Source organism: Festucalex cinctus, chromosome 3, assembly GCF_051991245.1.
Source record: "Festucalex cinctus isolate MCC-2025b chromosome 3, RoL_Fcin_1.0, whole genome shotgun sequence".
NCBI classification, from domain to species: Eukaryota; Metazoa; Chordata; class Actinopteri; order Syngnathiformes; family Syngnathidae; genus Festucalex; species Festucalex cinctus.
The window spans coordinates 7,731,773-7,759,368 of NC_135413.1; the positions used below are offsets into that span (position 1 = coordinate 7,731,773).

A 27,596-nucleotide genomic window follows, 5' to 3' on the forward strand; every position below is an offset into this window, starting at 1 on the left:
AATGCTGTTTAAACATGAAACAGATTACAACCTCTATAAGACTGAAATTTCAGATAAATAAATAATACATTTTCATATAAATCTTACACTCTACAAGCTTACTGATTAGTATTTTCTAAATTTGAATGAAAAAAAATCGCAACAATCGACTTATAAATTCGTATCGGGATTAATCGGTATCGAATCGAATCGTGACCTGTGAATCGTGATACGAATCGAATCGTCAGGTACGAGGCAATTCACACCCCTAATATATATATATTATATATATATATATATATATATATAGGTCAAAAAGGATTTGCAAATCATTGTATTCAGTTTTAATTCAGTTTTAATTTAAATTTTGAACAATGTCCCAACTTCGTTGAAATTGAAGTTTATAATTAAAACTGAATTGAAGCTTGAGGTTTGTACAGTGTTCCAGAGTATTTTGTTGTGTCAAAAATAATCATTGTCAAGGACTGACATCATTTATTTATTGTTCTTTTATTAATAATGTAATAATGTACGGTAGATTTGAACATTTATGCCCCCGTTTGCAAGTTAACATGAGTAAAACAAATATGGCCTTGCTTCCAATTATTGTACCGACTTGTCCAAAATATCTTGGAAAGATACCTATCATTTTAAACGGTCCTTAGAAAGCAAAGACAAATGCAAACCAATATACAGGAAAAAAATTACAAATAATTACATCGTGCTTTGAGGTAAGTGTCCAGCGACCATACAAGAGCAAATGCACCGTACTCGGGGCCCAGTGGGTATAAACTGGGAAAGGTGACAGAGGTTGACACTGGCATGCAGTTTAGCGAGAGATTGAACCTCCAAACGAAGGCGCGAGAGATGCAAAAATCGCTTGCCTTCAGCGCCAGTGGAGGAGATGTGCATTTTCATCCTTATAACACAATTAAAACCATATTTCCTTGCAATATATCATAGAAAAACATAGATTCACCTTACTGTACCAGATGTTCCTCACGATATTTTTGGTTGATAAATCTCCCCAAAGCAGTCTTTTTCCTCCCAGTCAGAAGGTTGTACGCTCCCACTCGCTCCTCGTTGATTCGTCACACACTCAGAATCTTGTATGTTTTTTCGCTCTCCGCTCTTTCAACGTCAAACGCGTTGATCAATCTAGATTACGCTCACTTGTCGCGGATGTTTAGCGAGTTCAAACTAGCTAAACAAAGACAGATGTTAGGAAGCGCTGAGTCCTAGCATCATCCCGCTAGAGTAGAAATACATGAAGAAGAGCTTAAGCAAGGCGGCGGACTGTTGCAGTAGCCGACCCTAGTGGTCCATGCAGTGCCAATAAAGAGCAGGTGGGGGGTGTGCGTTTGCGTTTTTCCCCCCACCCCTGGTCAGAAACAGAAGACCGCTTTCATCAATGCATCTCTCGGCTTCTCCGGTCAGGCTAGCAACAATGCAATTAACAAGATACTACTTCCGGCGTGGCCTTTTCACAATTACATACATTCTCATTGAGCGCGCACAACCCCCTTTTCCAGTTGACCGTCAGTCAACTGGACTTACTTACGTGGTCTTTGTCGACATCTGCTGGAATGTGTGTTCCTCTACTCACTGACCTCAAGTTTACAGATTTCTGTCAGGCAGTGTGCGTGCTACCTACCTTATGTGACGTAGTAGAAAGGACCCCACAAACGGCGGTCCGTCGTCATCTGAGCTGCATCGAAAAGTCACTTGAATTGATTACGATTGTATCCGCCTGAAATCATTATCATCTTGTTAAGCACACCGGTAAATATGATACTTTACGAATCTACTACGTGTCCCTTTTCAAGTACGACTCCTATTGTGAGCAATCTGTGCTCGTAAGACGAAAAAAAAATAAGAGGATGCGACGGACAAAATTATCGCTCTGTATGAATGGGCTCACGCCAACAGTGAAGACGAAGTGGTGTTTTAGTGCGTGTGTTGTCAATCGAAGAGAATTTCTTGCTTTGAGCAACACTCACTCATATCAAATATTCAAACTAGCAAGTATATGGTTCTTGTAATAATTCTGTGTCGTTGAAAATCAACTTCGCCGGCTAAGCTCGTGGTTGGAACAATGCTAACAACAGATGTCGCTTTTGTTATTTTTGTTGAACAAGCAGCAATTGAAAACGACGTTTAAACTGCAATTTTACATTGGTTATACTGTACATACAGTGTTATTTTGTTTGTGTGCAGAATAAGTACCACTTACATCAACAGTATCAATCAGAATCGATTGCACTGATAGCTCTCATATGCAAGCAATGGTCAACAGTTGTATTTTGCGATTTAATATGGTGTAGAAAATATTGATTAATGAAAGGAAACCGAATGTGTTGTAACACATCTGTACAGTTTGTTTTTTGCTGCATTTGGCATTACTACCACATTCTGGCATTTTCTAAGCTAACTGTGCAGTTTTCCTCACTTCCAGAATCCAGACTGAGTTGGGTGAAGTGATCTTTTAAGCCCCTGGACTGGCCTGTGGAGAAGCCACAGTGAGAGGCAGCCATGTTTCTTTACAACATCACTCTACAGCGTGCCACTGGCATCACACATGCCATCCATGGAAACTTCTCGGGTGAGTTTGCTCCTCATCGTTATTGTGCTTTTGTCAGCCTAATGCCTGTATTCATACCTGGTTAGCTTGACACAGTACTATGAGCAGAGACTGGCATTTTACGTATTTTTGGTGCGCCGTCATTCATCATCCGTCAGTGGCCAGCGCCCCCTTCAGTCATAGTCAGTCTGGCATTTTTTTCATGCCAAACCAACTTGTAATCATCAGTCTGCCGTTTTATTTTACCCACGCTTCCCTCGTCAATTTGTCACCGCTATTTTAGGACAAACCGAAAAAGGTGTGCATTTCGCAAATTTCAATGCATTCCTCTTAAAAGGAACCCCGGCTTCATGACAAGTTTTCTCTATATTATTTATTTGGTTGTTACTAACATAACTATGGGATTCATTTTTGAAAACTCATTTCCAGTTTAATACATTGCCAATGCGAGACACACAGTGCATGCTTCCTTTATTCGTCGGCAAAACAGGCATCCGTCTGTAACAGGTATGTCACGGTGAATGACGATTATACTCACGAATGAAAAGCCATGTCCGTCATTGTTTAGTCTGCCTATTTTATTTTATTTTTTTATTTTTTTAAGTTTCTCATCATTGGTCAGAAAAACATACAGTCAGGTAATCCTGACAGGCTGCCCACCTATGATTATGTGGTGTGTCAGAAAAGCTCCAGGACTGGTCTCACAAAGGTATGTCAAATCCAAGCATGTTTTCTCTTGAGTGTGGGCTCAGGTAATCAACCAACATGTTTCTGTATGTCAAATCCAAGCATGTTTTCTCTTGAGTGTGGGCTCAGGTAATCAACCAACATGTTTCTAAAGCATGGGTTAAAGTTCTCCGTCATGGCGACGGGTTTTCCTCATTTTAAAAATTAGATGTATTTGCACCCCATAAGCAAGTCCCCATGGGGACTGCACGTTTGTTGTTTATGGTCTCATCACTAAACTGACATTGTTTTTACAGGGGTTTTATATTCTTAAAAGCATTGAATTTATTGATTTGGAAATACCACCTTAGAAATTCTTGAAAAGGTATTGAATTTTAATATCTGGGTGAGGTCTTAAAATTTCTAACCTGGCAATAGCCAGATGGATATGCGCTTCACTCAAATGAGTTCTCCGCAATATCCATCTGGTATCTCTCCACAGTAATTTGGTCAGGAAAAGGCGGGATGTTTTGTACAATCATTCGAGCTGATTGGACGATGCGTCGCTCTACATGTTTTTTTTTTGTTTGTTTTTTTAACCCATCATGGCCATGGGTGAAAATTTCGTCTACCTTCTTGCTGAAGGGGGGAAAAGCACGAACATCTTACCAGGTAGAAATGCACGAAGTGCCTCTCGCTGTTCAACATTCATCAAGGAAACGGTGGGTAATTCTGTGAGAACATAATTAATTGCAGCGACCATTCGTCAATGTTAAGATCAAAACATTTTCAGCAAGGATTCTAAGAGTGGGGGAAAAAAGGCTTTTGCTCACCTGAAATCCGTCATCATGTCAAAGATGTTTTGAACGAACGTGAAGGAGGCACAGCTGCAGCAGCTAATGTTGCTAGGCTAACATTGCTAAGCTAACAAGCCAGAAAGGCAGCAAACAACAAATCTAAAGCCATTAACGCCAAAGTTATGGCATTCATATTGCTAGACAAGCATCCCTTTTCTGTAGCTGACCCGTTTTTTTCCAAGTTAATAGCACATTTTGGAGCCACGTTGCATCCTCCCAAGTGGCCACAGTTTGATTGACAAAAACGGACTAACACTACACGTAAGTCCTACCGCAGTTGGGGGTGGGAGTTTTCAAGGATGCGTGTCATATGTTATTTTATTTTTAACTTTTACATTTTCAGAGAAATCTCTACTATGCCCAGCGCAGTCAAAGCATTAATACTGTAGCGTTTGTGAAATGATCAAGCCAAGCAATGAACTATTTAATGCCAGTTACTGTCGGCAGTAACCAAGCCACAGCGCAACACGCTAATGTGAGCAGCTTATTTATTATTTTATTTATTATTATTATTTTATTCTTTTCAAGTCTGTGTTGCCTTCACGGCCCGTCCAGACCACGGGAAACAACATAACCACCCAGGCACCCACAAGGTTTGCTGCAATGCCAGTTTTGTACATTTATTTGTTTTCAATTTTTTTTAAATTAAGGTTGACAAATATCAATACATATAATTTTAACGTTCACCTACCTCATCCTCATGCACTATTGCACTTAGAGTTGAATAAATGCATTCCTATTGCATAATGCATACATACATGAATGTTTTGTTTTTCCAGATAAACCAGTTGTAGTTCTGTATTAATTTAAAAAGGAACTTTTTATTTTGTGTAATTATCTGTAAGCTATTTCATATAGACAATAAATACACATTTGAAAGAAACACATTTGTTTGCTGTCGTAATCAGAGCTACTAAAACATCAGTTTTTCCATTCCTGGACGAACAAATTTCAGATTATATGAAGGCTATGTTAAATATGAAAAAAACAAATTTATCGGTATCAACCATACAAATCAGGAAATTATCAGTTATCGGTATCGGTTGAAATTTTTCATATTGTGCATCACAAATTTTATTACCGTATTTTTCGGATTATACGTCGCTCCGGATTATAAATTGAACCAGCCAAAAAATGCATAATTAAGAAGGGAAAAAACATAATATAAGTCGCACTGGAGTATAAGTCGCATTTTTGGGGGAAATTTATTTGGTAAAATCCAACACCAAAAACTAGGGGTGTGAATTGCCTAGCGCCTGACAATTCGATTTGTATCACGATCAATAGGTCACGATTCGATACCTATTAATCCCGATACAAATGTATGAATTGATTGTTGCGATTTTGTACTCAAATTTAGAAAATACTATTCAGTAAACTTGTGCATGTACACTGTAAGATTTGTATGAAAAGGTATTATTTATGTATCTGAAACTACAGTCTTATAACTGTGAGCCACTGTATTTAACAAACAGGTTGCAACCTGTTTCATGTTCGAACAGCATTGAAATAAAATATTAAGGCTTAATGTTCCATTAATATAACATTCTTCCATGCTTAAGGTGTGAATCCTAACCCTAAGTAAGACGTTTTGTTGAATATTTTTCCATCAAAAATTGATTTTTTAAAATAGATTCGGCTGCCTACTCAATCGATTCGAGAATTGCGAGCTGTAGTATCGCGATATATTGCCGAATTGATTTTTTTTTTTTTTTACACCCCTACCAAAAACATATATGTCATCTTGAAAGGCAATTTAAAATAAAAATAAAAGAGAGCAACAGGCTGAATAAGTGTACGGTATACTAACGTTACATGACTGACATGCCTGGTAATGTCAGTAACAACGTAACATATTAAGAGTTTGTAGCGAGCAGTGACGGGAGTCCGAGGCGGAGTGTTGAAGCACGGAGCCAAAGGCTGGCGTTTTATTGACATCAGCTTCTGAGGTCTTAACAGCAACTCCCCACTCAGCTAGAAGCTAACAGGCTAACTCCCCTTTTCCACATAACAAAACCTTCCCACCCGGAACTCTCCCTTCGTCCCAACATTCCGTGGGTGAATTATGTTCCCATCACAACAAGTTATTCATATAACTCTAGAATAAAGAACATTCTAACAAGTTTACCAAACTATCAGTTTCACTCCAAATCACTAAATCCAATGAAATCTTCATCCTCGGTGTCACTTTTAAACAACTCCCCCAACTCGGGACTTAGACGATGCAATGTTGAATTTATCAACACAGGCCTAGAGCGCCCTCTTGCGGTTTAGTGTGAAAATAACATGTGAAATGGTATAATAATGTGTTAATTTCACACATAAGTCGCACCCCCGCCTAAACTATGAAAAAAACTGCGACTTATAATCCGAAAAATACGGTATACATTGATACTGTCTTTTAAGTCTGCTTGATTTTTATCTCTCAAATTACATCAAATTGATGTTTTTAAGTATGAAACATTTTAAAAAAAAATTGCATTCCCAATTACCCTCCTAGAGAGGTCGTATACATGTCACATTTTTCATCCCTGATTAATGCCTGAATATTATTTAAAAAGAAGCCATGTGCGCCCTTGTGCCCTGCAAAATTATTGTTAATTGACCGCAGTCAATTTAAACATTAAAAAAAAAATCATCCAAATGTAAAAAAAAAATAACCCTCTCTCTAAAGAGATCATGTGGCATTTGCTTTGTTGTGGCAACTTCTCCATGACATGCCTGCTAACAGTGCCGTGAGCATCTGACAGTTCCTAGCCATAAAGAATTTTGCCATGCTGTAGAGCTGGGCGATATGGCAAAAAAAATAACATCACAATTTTTATTTTTTTGTCATTCTTACGATTATGATTTTAATCGGTTTTAAACCCAAAAAACATATATTTAAAGGTTTCATTAATTAAAAAAATCTTATGCAAAATGTTCAGACAACAATAGTGTATCTTGATTCAAAATCAGTTTTAACATAAAATTTAACATTCATTGTTTGTGCTTAATACAAGAACCACATTTTTTAATCATCCAGAAGACAATATTCGATTTCACGATTTAGCAAATTCTCAACTATTCACTTTTTAAAATGACAATCAACTTAATTAAAGTTATTACGCAGCCCTACCATGCTGGGTCAACCTTCCTACTCACCCAACCTGCATTGTGTAAATTTTTCTTCTTTGCCAAGTTCAAGTGGGTTATCAAGAGGACCCGTTTTGAAGACGATAATGGTGCGAGTGATTCCTGAAGATTTATTCAAGGAGTGCATGGCTGAGTAGGCTTGGAGAGTGCATTAGACTCCAAAGGGATTATTAAAAAGGGGGAAAAATGAAGTTTGGATTTGAACTCTAACTTTTGTGACACCAGTCCTGGAACTTTTCTGACTTTAATGTATCCTACCATCATGTATACCTCTGCCAAGGATGTCTACACTAGTCTTGGTTCAGTGTCAAACATTTAGATGTGTCTCTCTTAACGATATTTTTTTTAAATGGAACTTTTAGGTCAACCTCCAATTTATTCATCTTATGGAGTGTGTGTGCTTGCGTGCACGCGTGCATGTGTGTGTTTTTTGTAGGAACCAAAATGCAGGAGATTGTTGTTTCCAGAGGAAAGATCATAGAGTTGCTCCGGCCAGACGCAAATACGGGAAAGGTGCACACCCTGCTGACAATGGAAGTGTTTGGTATTGTGCGTTCACTAATGGCCTTCCGACTCACAGGAGGAACCAAAGGTATATAACCCAGTGCATGTACAATTGTTTTTTCCTTACAAATTGCAATGGGATATTATTGTGTGCATCTAGAAAGCGACTCACTTCTTCAGCTGGCTTTATGGATGTCAACTGCTACCATCACAACGTCAAAATAAATTCAATTTCTGGTTTGAATCTTTTCAAACCTTTCCCTTGTCTATCACTGGTACCCTTCTGTGCTGCCATAACATAAGAACCAAATAAAAATGAAAACATTGTGGATTTAGTCCTGAAATTTTAGTTTCCCGAAGTCTCTTGTAGATAGCAAACCATGCTGCTGTATTCACCATTTTCATTGTTTGTGTGTTGTAGATTACATTGTTGTTGGAAGTGACAGCGGTCGTATCGTCATCTTGGAATATCATCCGTCCAAAAACATGTTTGAGAAAATTCACCAGGAGACATTTGGGAAGAGTGGTTGTCGCCGCATTGTCCCAGGACAGTTTTTGGCAGTAGATCCCAAAGGCAGAGCTGTTATGATAGGTATGTTCAATAAAGCCTTTTAGGGTGTTTGCAAGTTGAATAATGAGTGTGTATGTCTGTGTACCAACATGGCAGAGAATAGGGTAGGGCAATTCATCGGAATTTAATTGTGATTTAAATTTTGAAAACGTAATTCAAGAGATGCAAGTAATGTGCCGAAGTGTGTGCGTGTGTATGCGTATATAAGCTTCTGCCCAAAATTGTCTTTACAATAGCCTTTTTATTTGAACATTTATGAATCAAGCATCTTCCAATTAGCAGATTAACACCTTAGCGCTTCACAATGAGTACTTCGGCAATCCTCTGGCCATTAGTCTTCAGCCTGGATTCGGATTTGAATTTATTGCTATCTGAGGATGTGACATGATGCGCGGTCTTGTGTTAACTCATTGTTTCTCGGAGTCACAGCCAGGAGCTAGTGTTTCGCTCGAATGCAGGGTTTCCCAATTCCGGTCCTCGAGGGCTGCAGTCCTGCAGGTTTTCCATTTTTTCGCCTACCAACACACCTGATTCATATAATGAGCTCATCAGCGTGCCTGATAACGATCCTAGTCCATAGTATCAGGTGTGTTGGTAGACGCAAAAATGGAAAATCTGCAGGACTGCGGCCCTCGAGGACCGGAATTGGGGAACCATGCTCTTATGCACGCGTCAAGATCCGGTCCTCGAGGGTCAGAGTCCTGCATGTTTGAGGTTTTTTCTACTCCAACGCACCTGATTCAATGATCAGGATAATTATCAGGCTCCTGCAGAGCTTGCTGATGAGATAAAATATGAATCAGCTGTGTTGAAAATGAGAAACCTCCTAAACCTGCAGGACTGCGGCCCTCGAGGACTGCAGTTTGACACCTATGCTCTAATGGATTCTACAATTGACCTTAGCATAAACCACGCCCACATGACCTAGCAAACCAATCAAGACGTCATGACTGCGCCAGCACGTGAGTTTAGCTGCGGACAAACAAAGCAGTCCAGCTCCCAGTGTTGTATTGCGTGGTTAGCCAAAGGCACGAAAAATAATCAATAAAAATGGTCAAACGCTGTAAACACGGCTTGTGTAAGAGTGATAACCATTATCCGAATCGACAAACCGGCGTCCTGCTGTAGTCACGGCTTGTGTGAGCGAGAGAGCAGTTATCACGACCAGCGGGAAGGAGGTATCTGGTTTATTCCATTCCCTAAACCGTCAAACAACACCAAAAAAAGCGGCGTTTGTTGACTTACTATTATAAATGCCATCAAAACATTGAAACTATGAGATAATATAAATATATTCTTACCCTGCTTAAACAAGAATAGTGTCCAAAAACTTCAGTTTTGCTAACAATCAGTCGAAGTGAGTGAGGCAACAGCAGATAGCGATGTACATTTCCTTTTCTTTTTGGGCAAAATTGCATGGTGAGGGAGTGAAGATAACCTTCACTAAAAAATTTAAAGCTCCCTTTGCTTGCTTCGAAGAGAAATATCGGCGTCCTGAAAAGAAGATTTGACAACTTCGCCATTACTGTGAATGCACTTCAGCTTATCTTGACCTGTAAATGTCGGAGGACGCTGCTCGTCGCATTTTGTGGGCGGGAGGGGCGTTCCACGGTAAGGTCAATTGCTCAGAAGACTCGCCATCTAACACGCCACAGACATCCAGAGTTACTCTGCAGAAGGCTAGAGAAAAGAAAAAAGAAAAACTACAACAAGTTCCACAAAAAGAATGAAACTTGGTCGTGATGGACAATGGAGGGAATAAATAAACAAATGAAGTTAAATTTAAAAAATCCACACAATGTGATCATTTTCCAGAATTGCACTAATGGTGTCATTAATGTGAGCTTTGTCCTTTCCTTGTGTAGGAGCAATAGAGAAACAGAAGTTGGTTTATATTCTGAACAGAGATGCAGCTGCACGACTGACCATCTCTTCCCCACTGGAGGCACACAAAGCCAACACACTGGTATACCATGTAGTGGGTGTGGATGTCGGCTTTGAAAATCCCATGTTCGCTTGTCTTGAAATGGACTATGAGGTACTAGCATTAGCATAGTAGCATGTAAATGGTATTATGGAGAAAAAAAGACTACAGTTTTATCATCATCACCATGTGATGAGTTTGTCATGTCTCTTCTCTGACCTTAAAGGGATACTTGACTCATTGAGCCATTTTTAGCAGCAAAAAGTTAATATTTTTTTCTTGAATGAATTTGGTAACTTCATTATTTTTCATGTACAATTAATACCTTTAAAAATAAATTTTTCCACTTGCTGTCGACTGAAGATGACGCAGCCTGTGCTGAGGAAGTAGGTAATGACTAATCATGGCTCAGTTTGCTGACCAAACCCAGAAAACAGGTGAGCCATGATTAGTCGTTATCTATTTCCTCAGTCGACAGCAAGTGTTAAAATTAGTTTTTAAAGTTACTAATTGTACAAGAAAAATAATTAAGTTATCAAATTCATGCTGTATAAACCTTTTACTGCTGAAAGTGGCTCAATGAGTCAAGTATCCCTTTAACTGAAAAAACAATCACTATCTCTCACTGGGTACTCAAAACAATGCTGGATTTCCAACACCATTTTTGTATATCAGCTGTCTTTTATTTATTTATTTATTTATTTATTTTTTTAAATATGTGGCTGCCACTTTACAGGAAGCTGACAATGACCCTACTGGAGAAGCTGCAGCCAACACGCAACAAACACTCACTTTCTATGAGTTGGACCTTGGCTTGAACCACGTGGTTCGCAAGTACAGTGAGGCTTTAGAAGAACATGGGAACTTTCTCATCACTGGTACGCAAATGTTCACGAGTCGATTGCAAATAAAGCAACATTCTATAGATGATGATTCCTGTTAACTGTTTTTCTATATGTTTGGAGTAAAAATGAATGTTAACTGAATTGATTGAAATAAAGTCATAAGGTAAGGTACCGCTGTGTATGCCATTCATGTAGTTCTCTTGCGTATCTAGTTCCTGGTGGTTCCGACGGGCCAAGCGGAGTTCTGATCTGCTCTGAAAACTACATCACATATAAGAATTTTGGTGACCAGCCTGACATTCGCTGCCCTATCCCACGTCGCAGGGTAAGTCTTAACTATCCATTCATCTATGGTGGCAAGAAAATGTATGTGATCATTTGGAATAATAATGTATTTAGTTTTACAGTTAACTCCAACTGTGGTGTCATTGAACAACATAAAGGACGCTAAGGGACAACAGAATAATCAGAATAGCATACGCTACACACTTGTTGGCTGGCTAGTTGCTAATGCTACGCAAGCAAAATGGTGCATTCAGGGTACATCCATAGCGTTGGAAATTTCGCTTTTCCTCTTAACATTTTAAGGGGAAAATAAAAGGCCATTTGGCCCAATGAGCCGATTGTTTTGGCCGATGTTTGAAGGCCAATAAACTGCTGATTATTCTACAGGATCTCTTTATTGATGAATCAATTTATACTTTTAATTCAAATTACTACATTCACACACTAAACCATGGCAATCTCCAGCAGGGGACCAGCCACAATGCCCCCGCGGGAGTGACAGGCTGTCTCTCTGCTCTCACAGCCACACAGAGTCGGGAATTAAAAGTTGTGACATGCACCAGTGCTTAGTATGTAATGTAAACTAATGTAATAATGTATTGTAAATACTAATGTAATGTTTTGATCGCTTGTCGATGTTGTCTATTTCATACGACGATGGACACACCACTTCTTCAATGCGTCAAAAATGAACCGTCTGCCCTCATATGTCGCAAATATCACTACACATTTTCACTGATGCTCTTTTAAATGGGATGACATGAACATGAAAATGAGCTATGAAACTTCAAGATGAAACGTGATCACGATGGTCTTCCACAAGCGAGTCAGCCCGACACCCTGCCCGAAAATGCACACAGGTTATATTGACTTGTAGATACAATAGTGTAGTGTCCCTCGTGTATCAGACTACTTAGGGTGGGGTGGTGAGACAAAACAAAACAAAAAACTATTAAACCATCACATTTTCATTTTCTTCATTTGACCAAAAGCATTTATCACATCCATGATAAGTTATCAATAAAGCACTTTTCACAGGCCACATCCAATGGCAAATAATCTTTTAATTGACACAAAATTATTCAATCAAATTTCCCACTGCGGTAATATGACCTCATTTAAGCAAGAAAATACCACAAGAAGCAACAATAATATAGCCGAACTTTGGCTGATGCCTCACAATATAAATTGTAAGCTGAATGTGATCTTCAAAGTTGACGCTGATTTCATCTCTTGAGATGTCAAACTACTAAAACATTTAAAGGGTTAAAATCTCGGACGATGACCTTGCCTGCTATTGGAATTGACTTTCCACTGATAATTTAACAGTTCCTGAAAATTTCAGGTTCATATCTTTTTCCTAAGGTACTGGTTGCTATGGACATTTGAAAGATGCAAGTACCAAAACTTTAAACCCCCTTTTTTCTCAAAACTAGGGATTTCCACCTTCCACATTAAAACTGCTGTAACTTGGTCCATTTTTTTAGGTACATGCATGTATTACATTTTGTAGGTACTAGGGGTGCAACGGTACAGGTAGCCCACGGTACGGTCCGTACCTCGGTTTTTGGGCCTCAGTTTCGGTACGTGATTTGTGCATAAAGAGAACAATTTTTTCCCCAAAAATTCACTTTATTTTGCTTCTGGGCAAACATTGCATTGTGTAACGAGTTTTAACACTATGCGGATACTATAATATATGTACACATAATAATAATAATAATAATAATAATAATAACAACAACACCAACAACAATATTAATAATATTATACAAAAAATTCTGTGTACATCAGGGCAAAGACGCTGGAAGTGTTTGTTCATATTGCTCGTGTTTCCTTTAACTCATTTTAGCCAGTCGCGAATTGCCGTGGGATCTTATTACTTTTTACTACATAAAAGTGGCCATTTTTCAGAAATGTTCCTTGTACCTAACCCTACCATGACTTTAAACTTCAAACGTGGAAGAAAACCAAAAAAAAACATTAACATTCATCTGTCATTTGAGCTTTTTTAGGTGTACTGAGAATTCCTAGTGTGTGTGTGGTCATTGAACGCACCATTGCAGAATGTGAGCGTGTTCTGGCTTTTCTTTTGTTTATATGCCATAAATATTCATAAATATTCATTTTCTTGTTTCAAAACCTTTTTCTAAAACTCAAAAACACACGTGTCTTCTTCATGCGTTTATTGAAAAAGGGACTCGCGGCAGGAGATTAAAAAAAAAAAATCTAATAAATCAGTGGAAACAACTACTTTGACACAAGACGGGGGAGGGCGGATGTGTCATTTGTTTAGTTTTGTTCTCGTCTCTCTGCTGTTGATGGCCAGCGCGGATTCACAGGAGTCGTGGATTGGATGGCGGCCATGTAGAGCTGGGTTCTTCGAGCCAGTCGTGACGCATGAAGCGTGCCGTCGGTCGGCATTATTTGTTTCATTGCTCTCGCAGGTCTCCGTCGCTTTCACGTGTGTGTGTCCTGAAGCATTTTACCGGCTGGGGGAACGAGGGTTGGTGTTGACAGGGCAGAGTGCGTGTCCGCTTTCCGACTTGAGGCGCACGGCAGCGCTGAGCCCGGCTCGGCGAGCGCTCGCTCAGTAGTGGCAACGCTCCCGTTCAACATGGATTCACGTATGGAACATGTTACAAGCAACGTTTACACTCCCTCGTCGACGTATTCGATAAGGAAGCCGGAATTATTCCACACCACTTCTCCGCAGCTCGCGCTTGTTTTTCCACGTCTGTGTGAGGGGGCGAGTGGGCGGAACCGCAACACTGATTGGACATTAGCTTGCGGGGAGGGCTTTTCTCCGGCCGGCGCGGCTGCCGCGGCTTGCACGCGCTCACACAGTGGCGTATAAGTGTCAATAAATACAAAATTTGTTCTGGACCGAAAACCCGCGGTCCAAAAGGGCGTATTGTCTCGCGCAGGGCGGACCGAACGGTCCGGTCCAAGACCGAGAACCGTTGCATCCCTAGTAGGTACATAATTTTAAAGGGAATTAAGTGCAGAATTCGAATATACCTGGTGGCTCAGACCACCAGGGGTCGCTAGCGCCAATAATATTTGTGACTACAGTTACATATTTGTAGATTCTCGTTATACAATGGTGACTTTAGTTACATATTTGTAGATTGTTTTTACGCATTTGTCAGGTTTACAATTCACAGCGATTGCTTTTTCTTGTATTTTCTTGTGTGCTTTGCTTTCATTTCACTGTTGATAGTTATGATAACTGGTTGATGATGCAGACCAATCTTTGAGTAGCACTCTCAAAAATACCGTATGAAATAAATTTTATATTCACATTCATAATTATGAATCTGCACTTAGAGCTTCTCTCACACTTATTTTATACTTATTACTACAGCTGTACGCCACACACAGTGGTGTTTTTGCTGTAGAGGAAGAAAATAACGTGGGGGGAAAAAGTATGCAGCAGACTGTAGGTGTGACTGGCAACGCAAGATGGACGCCCCGACTTCACGCCTCTCTTCAGCATGAGCAACCCACTTATTTATTACGTCCGTGCTGTATCAGCCTGCGAATCCACCGTCTGGCCGAGGTCTTTTTGAATCTTTGAACTGGGACAGCATGTTAGCGTTTTTATTTCATTTTCTGAACTCAAGTACTATGGTTGTACACACGCGTTCTGGTCGGCTAGCATCACGTTGACACTGGCCGACTTTAGTGACGTGTGCGCGCTTCTTTCGCCGAGCACAGATCTATATTAAATACTGGATTAAGCGTGTGCATGGTGATGTAACGAGTGCAGGGCTTCAATACTATATTCAAGTCTGTGGATGAGCGGTGCTCGCCCGAACAGCTTTTGAGGATCAAAAATTGCATTGTCAAGCATATAGTAACGCTGATAGTACGTTCTTTGCACGTCGAGAAGTACCAGAACGCTCAAGGGCGATTTTTAGAAGTGCTGTAGCTCCGTACCGGTGAGTTCCGGCCCACTTAAAACACTGGTTACGCGTACAAATTGTTCTTAAATATTTGTGGATCGAAATACTAATTAGTAAGTAGTTTTGCTACAATAATGGCCCCATAATTGTTCAACTATTCAGGCAGACTGATTGCAGAGCTAATGCAGAGTATACCAACTTTGTGAAGTTCTCAAAACAAACATGCATATGAGTAATTGTCTTTTTCCTTCTGCTAGAATGACCTGGATGACCCAGAGCGTGGTATGATATTTGTTTGTTCAGCAACCCACAAGACCAAGTCCATGTTCTTCTTCCTCGCCCAGACCGAGCAAGGAGACATCTTTAAAGTTACCTTGGAAACTGATGAAGAAATGGTGAGAAAATGCACTGATTATTTGTTTGATCAGGGTTCTACAATAACAGGGGCCCGATGGCCTCGGGGCACTATAAGAAGTTTACTGATGCTAGCCTAATTGGGCCGCGACAAATTCAATAAATAAATAAATACAATTAAATAAACACATTCTTGGTTTTCTAATATTTATTATTCAATATTCTAAATTCATCCGCTAAAATTGACCAATCATCATTGTTCTTTTTTTACTGCGTAGCATATATTTATTGTGCGCCAGGTTATATTCTATATATAAGGACAAATCGCTTAAACCAGTGGTGTCCAAACTCGGCCCTCGAGGGCCAGAGTCCTGCAGGTTTTGGATTTTTCCTGCTCAAACTGACCTGTTCCAATGAACAGGATCGTTATCAGGCTTATGCAGAGCTTGCTGATGAGCTTCAGCTGTGTTGAAGAAGAGAAACAAACCGCGCACGCATCCGTGCAATCCGTCAGGCAACAGCGACATGAATAGAGGACCAAAATATAGTGTGACTGTTGTTCTAATAATTTCAGAAATTTGGGCATATGAGATGGGCACATATTTAGTGAGGATCGATCACATTTTCATATAATCGGGCCAGGCCTCGCCGCCTTAACTGTCACCCGCTCTCACTTGAAAGTCCCCCCCTTTGGAGTGAGTGCCGTACTATCCAATGCATCGTACTAAAACAAATCAAATCTGAATAAATGAAGCAGTAAAAAATACTCAATATAATATTTCAGTGTTTGATAAAATAATAAAACAAGATGTCATCCAGCAAATTAATTAACAAAATCAGCTATAATTACCGGCGCATATAGGCCTAAATAAATTAAAATACACTGTTGGCTACTAAATCATATTTTAAACACTATTGCGGAGCAGGGAGCGCAAGCAATGCGCTCACATCACACTTGTCCCATGCGTGCTCCATTCACGCAAACACTCCCTGTCCTTGCCTCTATTTTATTTTATTTATTTTTTTTGTCCCACCTCCCCGACAAACAGTGGCCGACGCGTCTCTCTTGGCAAGACAACACACGATGATCGGCTGGTGTCTTGTCGCGTTCAGACGTGTAGTGTGACTACACGCTCCGTCCACGACACAGAGCGAATTTGTCGGGTAATGTGACAGCGCAGCTGTCATGTAAGACAAAAAAATCGCGTAGTCTGACATTGGCAAAAGATGATAGATCTCATAATGCAAATAAAACCACATTAGAAAATGTAAATTTATATTTTTCTTAAAGGCTTAAATAATACAGTATAAAGATGCTAAATGTGAAATTATCTTTTAAACGTATCGTATTATATCATGACTATACAGGGCCAGTGCCAATACTGTCATTCTGGCACTGTGTAACATGGTGGTCCACCACCCAAAAAGGCTTAATGTCACACCCTGATGATATACAATAAGTTAGTAATGTGTTAGATAATGCTTCTGTAGGATTCACATTTAAAATACTGGTATATTAACCTGGCAATAGCCAATCTGGTACCTCTCCACAGTAACTTCGTCTGGAAAAGGCTCAATTCAACTCAACTCAACTTTATTTATATAGCGCTTTCAAACAGCCTGAGCTGTCACAAAGCGCTTTACAGAAACACAAAAAACAAACATAACAAACATTAACACCAATACAATACAATTACAACAAATCAACATTCTTTCATCCCTACATATGCTTTGATGTTTCTTGTTTGAAGCAGTTTTTAGATGAAAGAGGACAAAATCAGTCTCCTTTCAGCAGTTGATCAGAGACGTGATCTCAGCATGCATGACATCACACACGTTTGCTACAAGCTAAGTTTGCTTATAAGCTAGCTCATAAACAAGCAGCTGCTACAATAATTCGAGCTGATTGGACGATGCGACATTCTACACATTTGTTTTAACCAATCATGGCCACGGGTGAAAATTTCGTGTTCGTTCTTGTCGAAGGGGGGAAAAGGCCTTACTTCTTACCAGCTAGAAATGCACGAAGCGCCTCTCGCTGTTCAACATTCAACAAGGAACGGTGAATAATTCTGCGAGAACAGAATTAATTGTAGCGTCCATTCGTCCATGTTGGGTTTGTTTGTTTGTTAGCCCCTGCGTCTGCGCTGGCTTCCTGGTTGCATATCTTGCCCGCAAACACAATGTCGCTCTGTGATTGGTCCGAACCAGCAGTGGTTCGGGAACGGCGGTTGTCTGCGAGAGCGGTACAAGATGTATTCTTCGGAGTTTTTGTACTCACAAATACCGCGAGAATTCATCTTGCGAGAGCAAGGTTACTGGTATATGTGGTCAAATCGAAATATGAGTTCTAATACATGTATGGTTATTTTTTTTTAGGTCACAGAAATCAGGCTGAAGTATTTTGATACAATCCCTGTGGCAACAGCCATGTGTGTCTTGAAGACTGGCTTCCTGTTTGTGGCTTCAGAATTTGGAAATCAGTAAGTGTCTTAAGGTTGTTTGAAGTTTATTAGATAGGATGTCAGTTATTTTTAATACAGTACACTCATCATACATTAGGGTTTCCTCTTGGCCATGATTCACACATTTAATCTGTGGATTTTGACACGCCATGATGACTAATGTTGTTAATCTTCTTGTAGTTACCTCTACCAGATTGCTCACTTGGGCGATGATGACGAGGAGCCCGAGTTCTCCTCTGCAATGCCGCTGGAAGAAGGGGACACCTTCTTCTTCCAGCCCCGCCCCCTCAAGAATCTGGTCCTGGTTGATGAACAGGAGAACTTGTCCCCCATCATGGCCTGTCAGGTGGGTGTTCATTTTAAATTTTGTGTCTTTTAGATTAATACTGCTAGCAGGGTTTTTCCTGGCTCAAATTGAGGCAGAGGTGGTACCATCCTGACTATGATGGGCGAATACCGATACCAGGTATCGGTGCCAGTACCAGTCTTATTTTAAGGAATCAGTACTCGCAGCGGTGAGAATACCATTATCGTCCTCCCTACTCCAGTCCTTTTTCTAGAAATTAGAAATTGTATGAATTGCCATTAGTTTCATGCAGTGTTAAGGAAATATAATATATTTGAGGTATCATATATCATTTTTGGGTGGGGAATATTATTTACTAATGGTATCGGTATTTTGTATCAGTGTCGTTAACTACTCGATAGTTGAGTCGGTCAGGAAAAAAAGTGGTATCGAACATTCCTAATCCTGAACATGCGCCATGATGCGCATGTATTCTGTAAATTATTTTTTTTCTCACTCACTCACTCACTCACTCACTCACAGAAGCTTACGTGTGTGAATGAGTGAGTGAAGAAAAAAATCCGTGCGTGCTTTCAGATTGCTGCGGGAGTGCGTGACACGTTCGCCCGGCCCCGTTTGCGACACGCCAACCCCCGCTCTGCGATTGGCTGGAGGGTTATAAATACTGTCTTTCCACAGAAACGTCCCGCTGTTTACAAAATAAACACAAAATGGCAAAATACAGGCTGGGGGGGGTGGGGGTTTAGGAACGAAATTACCACAAAAGATTAATAAAAACACAGATGTGTAGACTGAGAGAAAGTTAAAGTGTGTACGTCCTGTATTTAAAAAGTGCATTTTCTTGAGTGAATCCGGCAGACAGCCCCTTTAACAGAGTTAGTATTTGTTTTATATGCGTTTCTCCAAATTTCCACACAATAAGTCAGATATGGTAATAATAATAAACATTATGTGTATAATCATTTCTTATAAGGACATCCTTAGTTTTATAGAGTATCCCTATGATTTTTTGACATTTTCTATGTGTGACTTCCAACTTAATTCATCATCAATAACTACTCCAAGAAATTTATTTTCATACACCCTTTCTATTTCAATTGATTTCACCATAATTTTTACTTCGTGAGTGATTTGCCTAGTGCCAAAAACTACGAACTTTGTTTTAAATTTAATGATAATTTGTTCATGTCAAACCATTTTTTTGTGTTGTATGTAAGTCTAATTGTAACATAATGCTTAAAGCACATTAACTTATCAAATATAATGAAAGCACAAACCTTCAGAAGTCAGTGGCAAATTGAATGAGTAAAGAAAGTCCATTATTTTCTCCTGTGTGATTTATTGTCGTGTTGTGGGGAGGGTGTAATCGACAATGATACGGTAACAGATAGTTTGTGGCGTCATGCTTTGTGCATTGCAGGCAAGTGTTTTGTTGACAAATGTTTTCCCCCTGTGATTGTTTAGGCAGTCGTAACCGGCAACCCTCCTGCTAGCGTTTTGCCGTGACTGTCTATGATTGTCAATCAGAGGAACGAGAAAATGTCGCGATTGCTTATTGACATTAGTGGGTATGTTTACGCCTCTGTGCAACAGCAACGTACACGCTGTTTCGTCGAGAGAATGTTAGCTTAGTGGCCAATTAGCATCACAAACTCACAAACTATATAGAACCAACAAATCCGTTACTCATTAAATTAAATACTCTCAAATTCTATGATCTTATCGAATTTAAAACAGCTCAAATAATGTACAAAGTATACAATAACTGCCACAGTAGAAGTTATTCGAAATCAAAGAAGGCAGTTGCTATGGGTTAAGGGGTATAAGTGACCTTAAAAAAAAAACAATAAGAACAAACATGAAGCAAATGTGTGTTTTTGTTAAAGGGATTAATTTGTGGAACAATTATAAAATTGAACTGAAAAATGTGTGAATGCGAATCAATGAACCACCCATCCGTCCATCCATTTTCTTAACCGCTTATTCTATACAAAGGGGGTTGCTGGAGCCTATCCCAGCTGACTTCAGGCAGTAGGCGGGGTACCCTGAACTTGTTGCCAGCCAATTACAGGGCACCCAGAGACAAACAACCGCTCATACTCACACTCATAAGCACACCTAGGGACAGTTCAGAGCGCCCAATTAACCTGCCATTCATGTCTTTGGAATGTGGGAAGAGACCGGCGTTACCCGGAGAAGGCCAACACAGGCATGAGGAGAACATGCAAACTCCGCCCAGGAAGGCCGGAGCCTGAACTCGATCTTGCGTCCTCAGTACTGGGAGGCGGGCGTGCTAACTCTTACTGTACTAAAAATGTTTTAATGAAAAATAGAATAGATTGTGTTCAGCATTTAAGAGCTCGCCGCCATAACCCCCCAAAATCAATTACTGTATTTATTTAAAGAGGTTTATACAGATAATAATATAAAAATATTTTAATCAGGTATAAATGTAAACAAATTTGAGTGTGCGTGTATGTTTATTTGTGTATGTATGTACTCGTTATGTGCGGGTATGTGCATGTGTGCCCACATATGTTCAATACTTAATGTTTGGGAATTTATTTTGTTGTAAATGTAGAGCTTTACTGTCGCTCTCTCTTCTTTGTACATTTTTAATGGATAAGGATCTACAACTCATACCAATATGTCTGTGCACTTAACTCATTCGCTCCAATCCATTTTCACAGAAGCAATCCCGTTCGCTCCACCGTTTTACTGGAATTTGACTGATTTTGCAAGGCCCACAGAATGTTTTGTTCTATTGCTATAAAAAAACATAGAAAGAAAAGTATATTTCTATCTGATTCTGTTTTGCAGCAATTAGCATTAGAATATAGCTAAGTTTAATCAATTTTCACAAATATATTTCAAAATGTGAGCTTCTTTTTTTTTTTTCATCATGGCCCTGGTTCATCTCCTTTGCTCTGCTGCCACCTGCCACCTGGCCGTTTGTGTAATTACAATTTCCGCAACCGTTCTTTGCGGTTGAGAGGCCGCATCAAAGCCTTCTGTATGCTCTAGCATTAAAAACAAAACAACCAAAAAAACAAAAAACATAAATACGTCTTTGGGACACTTAAGACATTCAAAAAGACAAACGTATTTATAAGTTATTGGGAGCAAATGAGTTAAGATAAACACGTTTTAATTTCTATTGTTTAGTTTTATGTTAGCAAGAATAACTTATTAGTATACTATTATTATTAGGGATGTTCGATACCACTTTTTTTCAGACCGATACCGATACTCAGACCCTCAGTACTCACCGATACCGTTATTGATACCAACTGCCGATACCAGTGGTACATTTTGACAAATAAAAAAAATCACAAAAAGATATTTTTAAACAAATATATTTCCTTTAATTTTGACAAAGAAAAACAGCACAGTCACTCTTCAATAGTCTTAATACTCAAAATAAAACACAAAAATGCACTTTTAGTTTAAGATTCACAATTTTGAAGTATTTCCAAACCGGTGAAGTTTTGGTGAAAAACTGCTGCAAGCTAGCGCCAGTTACAGGCAAGGAGGACTCACTTAACGTCTTCCCCCTCTGCCATCGATCGCTTGTACTCGTCTGTGTCACGAGTACTCGAGTACTTGAAAAAAGGCCGGTATCTGGTATCGGTACTCGCCCATCCCTCATTATTATGATAGAAGTATTAGGGAGTAGGACTAGATAAATTTTTGTACTTCCTTCTACTCCTTTTGAACATGTCAATTATGATCCTATTGATGATTTTCTTCTCTTTTTCCCCTTTTTTAACTTCAACTTGTATTTTATTATACTTGTGATGTGTTTGTTTATATGTTCTCAATCAATAAAAACAGGAACTGGTTGACTATCTTAAAAACTAACAAGCATGATTGAAACTGAAATAAAACAGACTAAATTTAAAAATGGTGGATAAAAGTAACACTAGTAAGTGTGGTCTCTATATTGATCAGTTTGTTTCTTCTACTTTTTCATGGTTGTATTGACCTATTTTTAAAGGCTAACATCCCTGGCACGTAATTATCCGCACAATGGTGTTTTCCTTCCAAGTTATTGCAGTATCTCAATAATACCATGAAATTTTGGTAACATTACATCCCTAACATCCACTCTTCTATTTCTCTGATAGATTGCTGATTTGGCCAATGAAGACACACCACAACTTTATGTGGCCTGTGGACGAGGACCCAAATCTACTTTAAGGGTTCTGAGACATGGTCTGGAGGTAAAAGCACTTAATTTTTTTTTTTTTTTTTTGTTTTTTTTTTTTTGTTTTTTTTTTTTTTTTTTAACCGCTTGTCATGTAACAAAAGATTAACACTTTCACGTTAATCCAAACAGTTTTCACTGTCGTGTAGGGCTGGGATGTGTGATGTGTTCACTGCATGCCGATCTAAGATATTCTATTGGCCCTTGAATGCTCTGAACCAATGGCAGGACAGCTTTTTCATGTTGAGACAAAAAAAAAAAAAAAAAAACCTTAGTCGACCAAGTCGACTAGGTCGACTTTAAAAATAGGTAGACTGGAAAAATTTAAATCGACACTCCGCCCGGAACCATTTTTGCGCCGTCCATGTCTCGGACCTTTTATGCCGCCGCGCAGAGTGTGTTGCGAACTTCAGTGAGAAGAAGGCGGACAGAGTAATATTTATTTATTTATTTTTTAAATGACACCTGTTTGTTTGGTCTGATTGGTTGTTTGAATTTGGAGGTATGTACAAATCGACGCCACTGTTCATGGATACCGGAGCAATAACATGGATTCAGCGCAATACGGATAGACAAAGGTAAACACGACAATAATGTTACAAAAATGCTTGTAATGTTGTCATTTAGTTCGCTCCCTCGTGTCGCGCTTGGCAGCTGCTTAATTGTGTGACTGTCACTTTCTATTAGTCAGCAGTTATTTATTTTGCTGCGACCGGCAAATCTCCTGCGAGCGTTATTTTGCAGTGAACATGAACGAAAATTCTTGGCCTGCCGTGAATACCACGATTGCTTATACACATTCACAAGCGTATATGAGTAACACAAATGTGCACGACCAGTTCGCTGCGGCGTCGTGGTGGCCGTTTTGTTGAGTCAAACACATTTTACTTGGAGTCAGCTTAGCGTTTCATGGCAACGTAGGCAAAGTTTTTCTATTTTACCACTCACCGGTCCGTGACAGAATAACCCCCCTCACAAACACGGCTTGAATCGCAAAGCCACGTCATCTTGATCGCGAAAGAAGAGCTTATTCCCCTCGGTGTAAAAAAATAAAATAAAATAAAATAAAAAAATCCCCTCGGCGTGGCAAAAAAATAAATAAATCCCATCGGCGTGACAAAATAACACTCGGTGATCAGTTGCTTGTCACGGCAAACAACTAACAAACAAACAACCACCATCGCCTGTGTTTTAATGACCATACAACACTGAAATGAAGGGAAGGGCATGAAGAAGTTGTGTGTATGTGCGTGCGCGCGTGCGTGCATGGCTGCGTGCGGGCGCGCTGCAGTCAGACTAAATTAAAGACTATTTAATTGTACAGGAAATATAAGGAACAATGGGTTTTATATCCAGATTATCCACTCAATTCAACACACGTTCAACATTTGCGGCCTCAAATCTTTAAAAAAAAAAAAAAAAAAAAAAAAAAAAAAACTAATAATAATAAAAACTCGATTAGTCGTTAAAAATATGAGAAGTTGAGTCGGTTTTTTTAAAAAGTCGTTAGTGACAGCCCTACTGTCGTGCATTTATTTTCTCAATAAATGTTTACTGCTGAACACACAATTTTATATTTTGGGCTCAGTACATAAAAGTACTTTTTTTTTTACTAGCGATGATGATAATAGGAATTATGTCCTAATGAGTTCCATCTATAGGGGCATAGTTTTTATTGCAGTAGCTAGTGAACTTTACATACCTCAAAGAGCCAACATTACGGTCAACATTACGCAAACGTGTATGTGAACAGAGGGAGGTATTGTTGAAAACGTGTATGGTATTTGTGATGAGACAGTGTGAGTATTTGTGTGTGCACATGCATGCATGTGGGTTCTTTTGAATTTCTTCTTGATCTTGTGCCGTCCATTGTGTGAGGCGGACTGGGTTTAATTGGGGTTGACTGACAACAGCTACTCCCCATCCAAACCCCAAATATTTATCAGATGGTCCCGACGTTTGTGATTAATTTACACAGATGGCTGGGTGAATCAAGGCACTGTCTTCATGCCTGTCACATATCCAACATGTCAAATTTCTTTTCATAGGATGCTTGGCTCGTCTTTTATTTTATGTTGCAAACTTTAGCTGCAATAATAATAATAAAAAAAAGAAAGCTGATTGGATTTCAATAGTTTAACCAGATTCTTGACATTTATTTTGTCTATTTAATAATTTTTTATAACCAGCTTTCGTCATATCCCTTTTTATTATAGTAGATAACATGAAAACCTTATACTCGCTCTTATTATCTCATGTAATTACTTTCAACAGGTTTCCGAGATGGCCGTGTCTGAGCTGCCCGGTAACCCCAATGCTGTGTGGACAGTACGCAGACATATTGAAGGTATAATTTCATTTCCATCAATCCTTATCCTCACAAGGGTCACGGGCGCCACATTTAATCGTGTAGGCCTTTATTATTCCAGCACTGTGAAAAGTCTGGTTTCACAGCAGCGGACATTGGATATCAGCGGCACAAAAGGATAAAAATATCAAAGAATTAAAAAAATAAATAAATAAAATCTACGTACAGTGGTCCCTCGTAACTTCACAGTTCACTTATCGTGGATTCACTATATTGCTGATTTCAGGGTTCCTGCGGGGTCTAAAAGAAGCTTTAAAAAGTCTAAAATTCAGAAACTTACATTTTAGGCCTTAACGGAACACAAGACTTATGATAAATTAACCAGCTATTCTGTGAAATGGTTCATTTCAACTCTTCCCTGAAAAAATTGTCAATTCATGTTGAGCGATTATGATTTTATAGTACTTTTTATTAGGGGTGTGCCAAAAAATCGATTCATAAAAGAATCAAGATTCTCATTTATTAATCGAATCGAATCGATATTAATATCCAAAAATCGATTTGATTTAAATCAGAAATGAAGAAGAAGGGGAAAAGGCATAGTAGCCCACATGCTGTTTTTGTGGAAAAAGGCACAATACAAAATTAATACATGTTTAAACAAAAAAAAAAAAAGACACTTTAATGTCTCTATTTGTCATTTTGTCTTGCAAAGCAGACTGGAGTAGATCATGACAATGTTGTGCATGTCTGTAAATTGAAGCAGAAATCATTTGTCAATAAAATAATTTTGGAATCGAAAATCGTTTGAATCGAGAATCGAAAATTGATTCTGAATCGAATCGTAGACCCAAAAATCGTAATCGAATCGAATCGTGAGGCAGTCAAAGATTCTCAGCCCTACTTTTTATGACTATTTTTGCATTAAGTACGGTATCGGGCATTTTGAACAGTCACGTGATCATCGTGACGTATTGTGTGCGTAAAATAGAAATTGAATGACATGGCTGCCAGTGGCAATGGAAGAACTCACGAGGAATTATTGCGTCCCATATCGACATCAAAGGTGGAATTACGCCTTACAGCAAAGAAGCACTTCTTTAAAAGCAGTAGACCCACGGAGGACTCGCCAAAGATTTGTTTCCAACAGAAAGCGGGATGAAACTGGCAGATCCAGCCGCCGGCGAGTCGAAGTGGCCGGTAAACATCCGGATGACTTTTACTCTGCTAGGCTAAGCTACATGTCATGCGCTAAGCACGCTTTAACCCACATTAGGAGCCGCCACACCCCATCGTCCCACCCCCACACGGAATGACATGAAACCAGACTTGCTGAGGATTTTATTCTGCACAGAATTGGCGCAGTATTTGGGATCGAAGACTGTCTTTTTCTTGCCAATTTACGTCATCAAATTCCCATTGAAATGAGTGAAGGCGGCTTTCGTTTTACACACGGGATACGTCATCACAATCATGTGACCAGGATAGTGGTGTCCGCAACGGTACGTTCGAACTTTGATACTTAATAAATTTAAAATAAAATTCAGGGAATAAGATAGAGATATTTGCACTTTTATTCTTTGTACACAATGCCTAACCCAATACTGGAAAATTTTTAATAAGTGCTGTATTGCTTTAAATTAAATTGCTATTTAAATATTGGTGATCAGCAGTAGAGCGACAACTATACATGAATGTGCACATCACTATGGCAATAATGTTGAAATATGGTCTAATGCTAACAGCAAACAGCTCAACGACAGAAATGCTTCTCTTTAACAACCATGTCCCTGAAGTCACACCATTGCAAATTCTACCAGCAACTATTTATGTTCACAGCCAACCTGTCTGCATTTTCTGTCTATAATCGTTCTATTGCTGTGATGGCCAACGTCAAAATATCTGAAAACAAAACAAAGCAAAGCAAGCCCTCATCCTAAATATGAACATGCGATGTGGCTTGATCAATGGAAAACGTAATGGGGAAAATGGAAAATGTCAGAAATGTTGCAGAATTTTTGTCAAAAAAGCTACACAAACCCCAACTAAGTTTTCCCCATCAGTGTGGGCCAGATGTCCAACCATCTTATGTACAAAAAGACCCTGTGGACTTTGCTTTTTTTACATGACCTCTGTTTTTTAGTCACGCAGTTAAGAAATAAAGTACCGGACAACTTTGGCAGATGATATTAGGAAGTCTATTTAACAGTTGAAATGGTCTTAGCTCATTTTACATTTTGATCAAACTTGACTTGTATTTTGACTGCAGATCGTGTTTTTCAGTCATACATCTATGGTTGTTAATTCCTCTTTTTTTTTTAATCCAGTATTGTCTAGACTTCTCCTCTAGCATTTTTCTTCAGTTTTCACCTATTGTAAATGCACAACATGAATATTTATTTCCTGTCCTTCCCTTCTGTATTTTGTTTTTTTTAGTCAGTGCTCCTTTTCTTTTCATTTTTAGATGAATTTGATGCCTATATCATTGTGTCATTCGTCAATGCTACGCTGGTACTGTCCATTGGGGAGACTGTAGAGGAGGTGACAGATTCTGGATTCCTGGGAACAACACCTACCCTCTCCTGCTCGCTGCTGGGTGATGATGCCCTCGTTCAAGTGTGTACTATTTTCCTTTAAAATGGTCTCTCAACTTTGTAAGCGTAGTTAAAGTTGGTGGTTCCATCTCATTTGCATCTGGTC

At 39.2% G+C, this 27,596-nt stretch overlaps 1 protein-coding gene and 1 long non-coding RNA gene across 3 annotated transcripts in view; one reads left to right on the top strand and one right to left on the bottom strand.

Annotated features, from left to right (window-relative positions):
* The window catches only part of LOC144015547 (uncharacterized), a 33,198-nt gene extending 31,753 nt beyond the window's left edge, over positions 1–1,445 (bottom strand). Inside the window, exon 1 of the long non-coding RNA XR_013282750.1 lies at positions 959–1,445. This is a non-coding gene — a long non-coding RNA (uncharacterized LOC144015547). The remainder of the gene's footprint in view (positions 1–958) is intronic.
* Positions 1,446–1,620: 175 nt separating this feature from the next.
* Positions 1,621–27,596, top strand: part of sf3b3 (splicing factor 3b, subunit 3) — a 51,155-nt gene continuing 25,179 nt past the window's right edge. The window contains exons 1-13 of one of the 2 annotated variants that reach the window (XM_077515631.1): positions 1,621–1,761; positions 2,435–2,581; positions 7,655–7,810; positions 8,144–8,314; positions 10,159–10,331; positions 10,954–11,095; positions 11,275–11,387; positions 15,513–15,650; positions 17,989–18,092; positions 18,255–18,420; positions 22,509–22,604; positions 24,863–24,935; positions 27,361–27,512. In XM_077515631.1, coding sequence (XP_077371757.1) covers positions 2,512–2,581; positions 7,655–7,810; positions 8,144–8,314; positions 10,159–10,331; positions 10,954–11,095; positions 11,275–11,387; positions 15,513–15,650; positions 17,989–18,092; positions 18,255–18,420; positions 22,509–22,604; positions 24,863–24,935; positions 27,361–27,512 — 1,554 coding nt within the window. In that variant the 5' untranslated portion in view covers positions 1,621–1,761; positions 2,435–2,511. Of the gene's footprint in view, positions 1,762–1,889; positions 2,005–2,434; positions 2,582–7,654; positions 7,811–8,143; positions 8,315–10,158; positions 10,332–10,953; positions 11,096–11,274; positions 11,388–15,512; positions 15,651–17,988; positions 18,093–18,254; positions 18,421–22,508; positions 22,605–24,862; positions 24,936–27,360; positions 27,513–27,596 lie in introns of those variants that run through there. The other variant, XM_077515632.1, reaches the window with a different exon arrangement.